Below are 11,843 nucleotides of genomic sequence, written 5' to 3'. Positions count from 1 at the left end.
ATTCACTCCCCAAAGGTATGTTTCCTGGTCAGTTACTAAATAAAACGACAAAACGTATATTCACAGCAGTAATGCATGACAGAAATCTTGTCTTTTTTCACTACAGATCAAAATGTTTTAGCCAGTGCCTTTGGTGCAATCTCCAACTTATTAAATTGAATCAATATCTAATGTCATTATTACTACAACACTGCAGTATGGACGATGAGTTCACAGGTTGTGTGTAAATTGATGGATTTCTGGGTCTATAAATTCTCACTCTGAGCTTATGTCCTGACAGTTTAGACTACAATGGATTCTTCAATAGTTCACTGGATAGATAATGGTTCCTGTTTTCTAAAGGGTTTATATATGAAGCCTTTTGTAAAGGTAAAGTCTGTTCTACACGCACTATATTGTCAAACGTTTTGGGACGTCTGCCTTTACATGCGCATGAATGTAATATGGAGTTGGCCCACCCTTTGCAGCTATAACAGCTGCAACTCTTCTGGGAAGGCTTTAGGAGTGTGTTTATGGGAATTTTTGACCATTCCTCTAGAAGCGCATTTGTTAGGTCAGGCACTGATGTTGGACGAGAAGGCCTGGCTTGCCGTCTCTGCTCTAATTCATCCCAAAGGTGTTCTATCAGGTTGAGGTCAGGACACCAATCTCACTCATCCATGTCTTTATGGACCTTGCTTTGTGCACTGGTGTACAGTCATGTTGGAACAGGAAGGGGTCATCCCCAAACTGTTCCTACAAAGTTGGTAGTATGAAATTGTCCAAAATGTCTTAGTATGCTGAAGCATTAAGAGTTCCTTTCACTGGAACTAAGGGGCCGAGCCCAACACCTGAATTCAATGATTTGGAGGGGTGTCCCAAAACGCTTGGCAATATAGTGTATAACCTATGGGCTCCTGCAGAGGGAAAAGTCAACCAACCCTTTAGAGTTCTAGAGCGTGTACACCCCAGCAGTCATGAGTGTTGTAGGGCACCTTTTGTGAATTCAAAAAAGATTCATTAAGAGTAAAGTATTGGCACATGTGATATTGTTTGGGCTGCTTACCACCATTAAAACGAACCTGTCAGTACTACACCATGTAAGGTGAAAGTCAGGGGCTCTGGACCCTCGTAACTGAAAATAAGACGAAGCATTTTCAGCGTGTTCTAAAGTCAAATTGCGTAAAAGTCTTATTCTCTCTTTTTTTTCCCCCAAATAAAGACATTAACCACTCTGTTGTTTGAACAGACTGCATTTTGTACATTTGATATGAAACACTTTAATTAATAGGCTTTACACCTCTTAAGTGACTCTTTTTTTCTTCTTCTTCTTCTTCTTTCCATTAAAGTGGATCTCACATGCACACAAACTTTCACTCAGAGTTGATTTCTTTCAGCAGTTAATTAAAAACTCAGTTTTAACATCACAAATCCTTTCATAATGGCCCCTCTTCTCCAGCCGCAGAGCGGAGGTCCACAGCTGCTGCTCTCTCCTCAAGGTGCTGTGCCCCTGCTTTGGAGCTTCTGTCATTCAATGCACCCAAGACCAGGAAAGCTGGAAAGATAACTTCCCATGGATGACGTCATCTCCAGGATTTCGCCACAGTATGTCTATTTTAACTTTCTTCACAGAAGAAAACCCGCTTCTACGGCCTGTGAAACCTGCGTGGATAAATACAGCAGACGTTAGCAAAGCTGACTTTCGATTCAGTTTTATTTGTATAGCGCTTTTAACAATGCGCGTTGTCTCAAATCAGCTTTACAGAACACAAGAAAGTCCTAGATGTTAGACTTTCCTGATCACTAAGCCTGTGTTATTTGCCCGTTGCACCAGTTGAGGTTAAACACTGTTGAAGCTTAATTTGAACATAAATTGTCATATATTTAAAATGTAAAAATTTCTTCACCCCTACTAACCACGAGGGTTAGTGTCGCCTAGATCGCCTAGATATCTTTTTGTGCACATGCATGACGAGACCTTAAACAAGTGCACACTATGACGTAGCATACTGGATCTCATGCAGTTTGAAGCCATCTTAATAACAGCTTGTTTTTGCTATACACTGGAATACCAATCTAGGTATGAGATCAAACAATTCATTTCATTGTCTGAACTGCTTATCCAATCTATCCTCGGGTCACGGGGAGCCTGTGCCTATCTCAGGTGTCATCGGGCATCAAGGCAGGATACAATCTGGACGGAGTGCCAACCCATCACAGGGCACACGCGCACACTACGGGCAATTTAGAGACTCCAATCAGCCTAGTAGCATGCCTTTGGACTGTGGGAGGAAACCGGAGCACACAGAGGGAACCCACCAAGCACGGGGAGAACATGCAAACTCCACACACACACACACACAGTGAGCAGAAGTGAGCCTCGACCCCAGGGTGCTGGAGGTGTGAGGTGAATGTGCTAACCACTAAGCCACCCTCAAAAGATTAATACAAGATGATAAATCAGAATTTCAGCTTTTATTTCCTGATATTTACATCTATATGTGTTAAACCTAGACATGGCAGACAGACAGACTGTTACTTGCTGTGTCCCACTGAAGTAAAGCTGTTGCATTTTTCATTTGTGATTAATCCCAAGCTTGTACCACAGATCCCTTAAGTTGTTGTTTGTTTTAGGGGGTTCTCCCTTCACTCTCCGTTTCAGGAGATGAAATACTGCTCAGTTGGTCTGATATTTGACTTGGCCAGCCTCAAACCTTCAACTTTTTTCTCCTGATGAGGTGTGTTGTGTTGACAATGCATTGTGGATCATTGTCTTACTGCATAATGAACTTCCTCCAGATTAGATTTCATGTGTTTTTTGTAGACTGGCAGAGAGAGCAGTCATGCAAGCCCAAGTCATGACATTACCCGAACAAAGAGCTCATATGTTTTGGATCATGAGCAGTTTCTTTCTTTCTCCACACTTTCCATCACATTGGGAGTTTTGGGGCTCATAACTATTTCTTTGTAAATAACAATCTGGCCTTCCCATTCTTACTGCTGATAAGTGGTTTTCCTCTGTGGTATGACCTCTATATTTCTACTCTCACAATCTTCGAACACTGGCTTTTGATACCTTCACCCCTGCCCTGTGGAGGTTGTTGGTGATGTCACTGACTTAAGGAAATGAAAGCTATTCAGCTACAGTGTACATAGCAAAAACAAAAGAATTGTCTTTGCTGTTCCATTACTTTTGGAGGGGACATCAGCTTCCATCTGTAGTTCAGCTTCTTGACTAGTTGGTCTGCTAAGCACGCCTAACACTACTGAGCTACTGAGTTGTCCTAACCCTATACCACCACTGTAACTAACAATACAACAAAGTCTACCCTCTTTTCTTCTCTCATTAGGAATTCAGTCCTCAGTTTTCACACCTCCTGTCACCCAGGAATTCTACAAACATATTCGAATTGCTCATTGCTCTTTCTCTTTGTGGCTAGTAATTAAATATCTGTCTTCTAATATACATAGATTAATGGCCCATGCTACAATATACACACACATGTAGTCAACGTCTAAGCTCGCTGGAAACACCACCTATGGTATGGACAGCTGTGCATTGATGCTGGACATGATTCTGAGTCGAAAGTACCACAGCTCAAATAACCTTCTGATTGTAAATGAAGTCAGAAGCCAAGAAAACTGTTGGAGTCTCTTTCAAGGATTGTATACTACTTGATGCCAGACCATGTGTATAATAGTCTCGTTGCCTGGAGCAAAGTCCTCTTTCTAGCCTGAGAGCTGATTCTCCCACGCATTCCTCATCCAACTATAGCCATGTCTGAAATACTTTTCCATTCTGACAGTAAACCAACAATACTGGTTGCAGTATTCAACACTGGTTTCAGCATCATTTGAAAAAAATAAATCTGCCTCTATCCACTTGCTTCACTGGCAGGCTCCAAACAGGCTGGAACGGCCCCTAATTAAATGGATGCTAAAGTGCAGTTCATAGCAGCAAATGTTGCTCTTCTGTATGCTGTGAAAACACCCTAGTGTAAAGGCTATACTGAGAGTTTTTAGACAGTCTGTCCGTTGTCTCACTGATTATGAGCAAGTGATATCTTGCATTGCATCCCTGGTGGGTCCACCAGACCTGTACTGCCCAATCACCAAATCCAGATGCTCTTATGACATGCTAGTAAGGTGTTTCAACATTGTCTTGCATACAGTGTGAACAGTCGGTTTTATGGACAGCACTGTCCTGCCACTAAAGTACCCCATGGATCCTGCCCATGATTGAATAATGGTTTCAGTTCTATCACCAGCCCCAGTCTTTTTGTGAGAGTAGAACACATCAACCAACTGGAACTGACAGCAGCCTCCCTACCCCTTAAATATTTCTTAACAGATGTTAGGCACCACCATGGGCTGGTCAGTTCAGACAATGTGATGACGTCAAACGGTCATTTATCTATGGTAGGGACGTAGCTGATTTCAAATTCACATTATTCATAGTAAACAGATGATGCGTCCTATTCAAATAAGAATATACCAACTGTAGGCAGAGTATTCATTTTGTGTTTCTGTACAAACAAAAGAATTATGCTCTGTTGCTTCATACAGCTCCTACAGACTGCACATGGCAGCATATCTTTGCTGGCAAAAAAGAAAATTTTACAGTGACTGGACATCATTTGTTAAGCTGGATATTAATCTATTTATTCATAAATCATTCACAGGTACATTTACATAAAAAGATTTGTTACTCCCCTACTCATAAGAAAACTAACTTTGATTCTGTTTTGCTTTAAATCATACATTTCCTTCCATCCATTTTCTATACCCGCGTTATTCCTAATTAGGGTCACGGGGGTCTGCAGGAGCCTATCCCAGCACACATTGGGCAAAAGGCAGGGGTACACCCTGGACAGGTCACCAGTCCATCACAGGGCCACATATAGACAGACAACCATACACACACACACACACTCACTCCTATTAGCAATTTAGAATTACCAATCATCCTAATGTACATGTTTTTGGACTGTGAGAGGAAACCGGAGTACCCGGAGTAAACCCACACAGGCACGGGGAGAACATGCAAACTCCACACAGAAAGGCCCCTGCCTGTTCGAACCCAGGACCTTCTTGCTGTGAGGCAACAGTGCTAACTACTAAGCCACCGTGCTGCCCTGCTTTAAATCATACGGGCTAAATTGTGATGAGTTACTGCACTTTTACACATTCACTGAGCACTTTATTAGGAACACTATACTCTCGAAACATGGATGTTGGAAACATTCCAACTTCAACAGATACTTCAGGTGCACGTTTTGTTCTTGGCTATATCCCAATGTGGTCTTCTGCTGCTGTAGCTCATCCTTCTCAAGGTTCGACATGATTCTGAGACGCTTTTCTGCTCACCACAATTGTACAGAGTGGATATCTGAGTCACCGTGGCCATTCTGTCGGCTCGAACCGGCCTGTCAACAAGGTGCTTCTGCCCAGTTTTATGCACTGCCACAAGACTGGCTGATTGCATGAAAGAGTAAATGCATATGTGTTCCTGACAGAGTGCTTGGTGAGTACATTACTCTAGTCAAGTTTAATTCACTTACTTATTTTAACCACACACAAAGCCATTAAGCCTGTTAATTTAGAAGAAATGCAGCAGTCATGGCGCAGGTGGCATGTAAGTTCATTTAAAACACTTTATTAAAGACAGTGACAGACGTAAGCCTGGTGTGTAAGTAAGCCTGATATGGCTCAATCTACAATGTGCCGTATAATTCCTAGTGTGCTCGTGCAGTAGGTGGCTTCCTCTTTATGTCCTACACAGCACTGGTGTACACACTAGTGTACGAGAGATTTCTGGTTGTCTAAACACTTTGATTTGAATAACAAAAATTCTTCTCATGTGATGTGTTCACAAACACCTGGGTAGAGATTTTCTTGTTTTGTTTTTACCTCACAAATTCACATCTAGTTCAATTCCAGACTTTGGCCTTTAAATAATATATCATTTTTATACTCAGAGACATGTCAAAACAACTTTTAGGAAATCCATTATACATTAGCTGTGCAGTGTACTCCCCTGGTAAGGTTATGAGTGATTTATCCACATTCAGACGTAAAATAAACAAAGAAAAGTACACTATTCCTTCATGGAAGGAAACACCCTGAGAAAGATGGATTCTTTCTTATCTCTTCTCTGCCCCATGATCATGGTTCTTGTCTCTGATTGGCTCGTAATAACTAAAGTTAAATGAAAAAGTCTGTTCTAAGATCACTTCACTAAGTGACACAGTACTAGACACTCAACATACACTACAAAAAAAATCCTCTCAGTGAATATATCTCGAATACAGTCAAAGTTATAGTATTTCCTACTGTAAGATCACCATAAACCAAAATGTAAGATTATTAAACCTATTTCTAGACTCTTTTACTTTACCATTTCAAACCCGAAGCATGTTTGCCTTACACCTCCAAGGTGGAGGTTTGTTCCCCATTTGTGTATGTGGAGTTTGCATGTTCTCCCTGTGCCTCATGGGGTTTCCTCTGGGTTCTCCCCCAGTCCAGACATGCATTGGCATCCCTAAATTATCAGTAGTGTCTGAATGGGTGTGTGAGTGTGTGTGATTGTGCCCTGCGATAGACTGGCATCCTGTCCGGGGTGAACCCAGTCTTGTGCCCTGAGTCTCCTGAGATTTCCCGTGACCCAGAAGGATAAGCGGTGTAAAGTATGCATGGATATGTTTCAAACTTTCAATACCTTTGTTCCATTGGCAGAAAATTTCGCTTAATTTATTTCTAGAAAGAAACAAAATTATCTGGTAATAGAATAAGAATTAAGCTTTACAGAAGAAGACATGTAAAGCTTTAAAATAAGTAAAAATGGTTATTTTATAATAGGAAATACGAGATAAATCTGCCTATATTCACTATATTTTCTTTTGCTAAGTTTCTGGGGTATTTTTTTATAATGATTTTAGACTTGTCTTAGGATCAGACTTCCTTTCAGCTGGTGCAACTGGTTGATATGTTCTATAGAACTGTACATGGTTAAGACAGAAAGGGTACTTTGGATAGTTAAACATTCTTTGCCTCCTAAATGGAAATCTTTCTGATAGGAAACCCCTCTGCTGCAGGGTTCCACATACAGGTTTCTCCAGTCAGAAAAGCTTCAGGTTTTTAGAACACTTCAGGGTTTTATATTTGATGCTTACAGTGTTGAATTCTTCAGTCAGTTTAAGCAAAATTTCATAAAACCTTAAAACCAAATGATATGCACATCTCCTGTGTATCTTTAGCTCTGTAGTTCTGCTCACAGAGCTATAAATAGCATGGACACAGCCTTGCACACTAACCTTGTTAGGTGCTTGCTTGATGCATGAACCTCCATCTCAGTACTTTTGAACTCATTCAGCTCTTTCCGGATGGCAGCCTGCAAGAAGACACATAAGCGTACGCTTTAAGTTGCATAATAATACTGGTGTTTTCTGTGAAAGGCCAATGAAGATGATTTTGGAATCTGACAGTAGACCTTTATAAGCACTCACTGACAGCTTGTTATTACTTACCTTGTCAGCTGCAGACAGTCTAGTCCAGGGCTTGTCGGCTCTTCTGTCATAATCCTGGGCTTTAGCAACCTCTACATAGTCACTAAAGCGAATCAGGATCTTTCTCTCCCTCAGTTCATCGACTGTCGGCCGCTGATTCAGCTAAAAATCAGAAGTAACATATTGCATATTTTGCTCAAACAGCATGCAGACATTTCCTGTTCAATAACACTGAACACGCTGCATGTGACACTGATGTACACTCGCAGGATTTGTAGTTTCAATAATTGACTAAAATGGAAAGTGCTGACTATTTCTTTTTTGTTACAGCAAAAAATCATTTCATTTCAGACATTTTGTGTACTTTTTACGTTATCTCTATTCTAACAACATATAGCTGGCTTTTTTATTTTTAAAATGGATATGTAATGTTTGGGGGAAGCCATACCTTTCTGTTTAGCCTCTGTTTGATTTCTCTCCTCTCCTCTTGCTCTGTCTGGTCATTACGCTCTACAGAGAATAACATTAGCAATGATGCATGACATGTCACTTTCAATAGATTCCGCTGAACAGCATGAAGCCGGGTGTCAGACTGTTATCACCTGACTTTATGCAGCATTATTTGGTAATACACTATATTACCAAAGGTTTCAGTTTGATGACTCTGCTCTAATTCATCACAAAGGTGTTCAGGTCAGGATTCTGTGCAAGCTAGTCAAGTTCCTCCACATCAAACTCCCTCATCCATGTCCTTATGGCCCTTGCTTTGTGCACTGGTGTGCAGTCATGTTGGAACAGGAAGGGGTCATCCCCAAACTGTTCCCACAAAGTTGGGAGCATGAAATTGTCCAAAATGGCTTGGTATGAAGCTGAAGCGTTAAAAGTTCCTTTCACTGAAACTAAGGGGCCGAGACCAAGCCCTGAAAAACAACACCTGAATTTAACGATTAGGAGGGGTGTCCCAAAACTTTTGGCAATATAGTGTAACTTTACATGAAACGTTTACTTTGTTGATTCTCTTAAGTAAATACAAAATACATGATATTCAATACCTTGATGACAAGTGAGGCTATGATGGCTATGAGTGAGGCTTAGTTTTGATTAGATAGGCTATTACATTTACACTATGGTCATTGTTAGGATCACTTTCTACATTTTAAACCAGTCTCTACCCATGGTGCTTTAAAAAGCTTGTCCATTTTGCCTTAACACTTACGTTTCAAGATATTTCGGCTCTCAAGCTCCTCAACGGCCGGCCGTTGACTGAGTCTCCTGCGGAAAAGAACCAAAATCACGTTGTGAACTGTGGATTATCTATTATGTATCCTCAAATTAAGAGTTTATGGCAAGTTTAAAGTGACAGGGACTGAGATCCTCCACATTTGCTTTGATAAAACAAGCAGCAAATCATCATTGTTATTCACTTCACCTGTCAGTGGTCATAATGTTATGCCTCATCTGTGTGTTCAGGGGTAAAGGGACAGTTTATCCTTAAGAAGACCACATTTCTCTAAATATTTTTTTTGAATTCATAAATAAATGCAGCTTGGACAAGCTAGGGCCTCGTATAACAACAAAATAACGTGCATTCCTTTTCATCTACTATAACAGACATCCTCACCAATAAATAAGCACTTCTTCTCACTGTCTGTAAAATTTGTTGGGGATTTCCACAAAGGCACAGATGTAACAGCATTAATATTTCATGAGGTAAATATGAGATTTACTCTCAATGGGCCCCTGGAAGCTGACCTTATATGTCATTTCCTACAACACTGCAAGGGATGACACGAACATCTGCCCCTTAAACTATAACACCAAGCATGTTGCTTTGTTTTCTTACCTTTTATTCGTAGAACTTAGAAACATATTTATGTATTAGCATGGAAAATATGTATCAAGATGAGTATGTATGAAGAACTGGGATTAGCTCCGGATTCATCGCAAAACAGCTCAGGTTAAAGCGGTTACTAAAGATGATTGAATCCATTTATTTACGTGCTTGAAATCAGCACAGGATCTCCAGCATGTAAAACACTAATGCCATTTTACAAAATAAAAAATAAAATCTCTGCCTTCCCATGTCTTTTGCTGATAGTTTACCTTGAGCAATCGGCTGTGTGTCTTTGTATTCCACTAATAGACAAACAACAATTTCCTACATTTAGTATGAATAAGGACGGGATGGTGCAGTGCAATCTATTATTAATCTGTGTGAACTCTAAAAATAGGATGCATGTCTTTCTCCTGCAGAAGTGCAAGGTTATAAATAGTAAGGTGGTAAAGGCTGCACTGATGAAGAATTGGGCGTGTCGTCCGGTGAGAAATCACGTTGTACTTAAGGGTCTCGGCTGGGGTGTTTTTGTTACACTGATTCAAGCCAAATTCTTGTAGCTTTTAAGTCTCTAAGCCTCTCTGTTATTTATTAAGTGTTAATTTAGTCATTTTCCCATCTGCTCCCAGTGAAGCGCAGAGGATAATAAATGTCTTTCTGGATGAATATGAAACTCCATCTTTTAAAATAACCAGATAAAAGCTGAACCACAATCTCTCATGTTTACTAATATATGGTTTATTAATCCTTTTTTTTTTAACCTTCATTTACCACTTAGCAGCAAATCTCCTCTTCTCCAAGAGACTCTACAGCAATTTTACAGGCTGATTATTGTCACTCTGATTATTTACTTTGTTTACATACAATTCTTCGCCTGCATTCTTTTATAAAGGCATATTCGCTGTACACCCTTCCTGCACATGTGCCTTTACACCTTTGCTTTCCAAGACATGTGCCTTTAGACCATACATATACAGCATTTTAAAGCTGTTATACATTGCACACATACACTTTAAGTAAGACTGTGTAGTGTAATTGGCTCTGTGTTGTTTTATGCAGCTCTGCCTTTTATATAGCACCATGGTCCTTGTTGTTGTTTCATTTCACTGTCTACTGCGTCCGCTATATATAGTTGAAATGAGCTTCTTGACTTGATATATGCATATACCCAATCTGCATACAGCCAATGTGAACAAAATCTCTTTCTTTTGCCTCTCACAGCTGCTTCCAGTGCAAAACAGGATCTAATATCAGGCATATGTTCTGGGCAAAATATTAATAAATAAATAGTATATAGTAAGGCTCAACAGTCTCTTCTAAGAATATATAAGTGTTTCATTCACTGGTGAGAAATACCAAGAATGGCATGCATTTTCAGCATTGTGTATTGTTATGTATAAAAGCATATTTGTATAGGTGCTTGATATGAAGTAGAATTCGTGTGAAAATTGGATTTTGGTGGTTTATATTTGCACAAAGCAAAAATGATCTTACTTCCCAACCTTCTAAAAAAGACTGAAAATATTGTGTTTTAATTTGCAGTTAGAAATAAAAACCCATTCAATTTTCTCACTCCAGCACTTGCAGTGCACACACAATAAAGACTGTATTATATGTATGTGACATTTTGCAGGCAAATAATAATTGGTATAACAGTTTAGGGTAAGTTAAACTCTTCCGTTATGAAAAAGTCACAAGCGTGCAGTTCTAAAAAATACTATACTGTAAATGCAGTCCCTCAGTGCAAGGGAAGATATAGACTGTATTGCATGTACACTGATCAGGCATAACATTATGAGCAGTGAGAGGTGAAGTGAATAAGTCTAATGATCTCGTCATCATGGCACCTGTTAGTGGGTGGGATATATTAGACAGCAAGTGAATATTTTGTCCTCAAAGTTGATGTGTTAGAAGCAGGAAAAATGGACAAGTGTAAGGAATTGAGCGAGTTTGACGAAGGGCCAAATTGTGATGGCTAGACCACTGGATCAGAGCGTCTCCAAAACTGCAGCTCTTGTGGGGTGTTCCCAGTCTGCAGTGGTCAGTATCTATCGAAAGTGGTCCAAGGAAGGAACAGTGGTGAACCGGTGACAGGGTCATGGGCGGCCAAAGCTCATTGATGCACGTGGGGAGAGAAGGCTGACCCGTGTGCTCAGATTACTGAAGAAGTTAATGCTGGTTCTGATAGAATGGTGTCAGAATACACAGTGCATGACAGGTCAGGCCGGTTTTGGCAGCAGAAGGGGGAACAACTCAGTATATCATAATGTTATGCCTGATCGGTGTATCTACTAAACATTTCTTTTAAAATACAAGAAAACACGTAATTTCACAGCTCATCTACAGTCCCACTCTATGCTGTTTACATCAACTTATTAGCTATCTTTTAAACAATACAGGCTATGTTTGGGAATGATTAAAGGTCTACTTTTTAAATCTTTATTCATCGTAAGATTGATTTAATAGCTTAAACAGGCAATGCAATCATTTGGTCATTCTATTTTGATACCACTGAGTTTTCTTTA

The 11,843-nt window shown here is 40.0% G+C and overlaps 1 protein-coding gene across 1 annotated transcript in view; it reads right to left on the bottom strand.

Annotated features, from left to right (window-relative positions):
• Positions 1-133: 133 nt before the first annotated feature.
• Positions 134-11,843, bottom strand: part of phactr3a (phosphatase and actin regulator 3a) — a 33,019-nt gene continuing 21,309 nt past the window's right edge. The window contains exons 8-12 of the mRNA XM_058410952.1: positions 8,701-8,756; positions 7,933-7,994; positions 7,506-7,646; positions 7,293-7,369; positions 134-1,641 (exon numbers count right to left, since the gene is read on the bottom strand). Coding sequence (XP_058266935.1) covers positions 1,626-1,641; positions 7,293-7,369; positions 7,506-7,646; positions 7,933-7,994; positions 8,701-8,756 — 352 coding nt within the window. The 3' untranslated portion in view covers positions 134-1,625. The remainder of the gene's footprint in view (positions 1,642-7,292; positions 7,370-7,505; positions 7,647-7,932; positions 7,995-8,700; positions 8,757-11,843) is intronic.

The sequence above is a fragment of the Hemibagrus wyckioides genome, linkage group LG15 (genome assembly GCF_019097595.1).
Source record: "Hemibagrus wyckioides isolate EC202008001 linkage group LG15, SWU_Hwy_1.0, whole genome shotgun sequence".
NCBI lineage: Eukaryota > Metazoa > Chordata > Actinopteri > Siluriformes > Bagridae > Hemibagrus > Hemibagrus wyckioides.
This window is presented reverse-complemented; position numbering and strand designations above follow the sequence as displayed.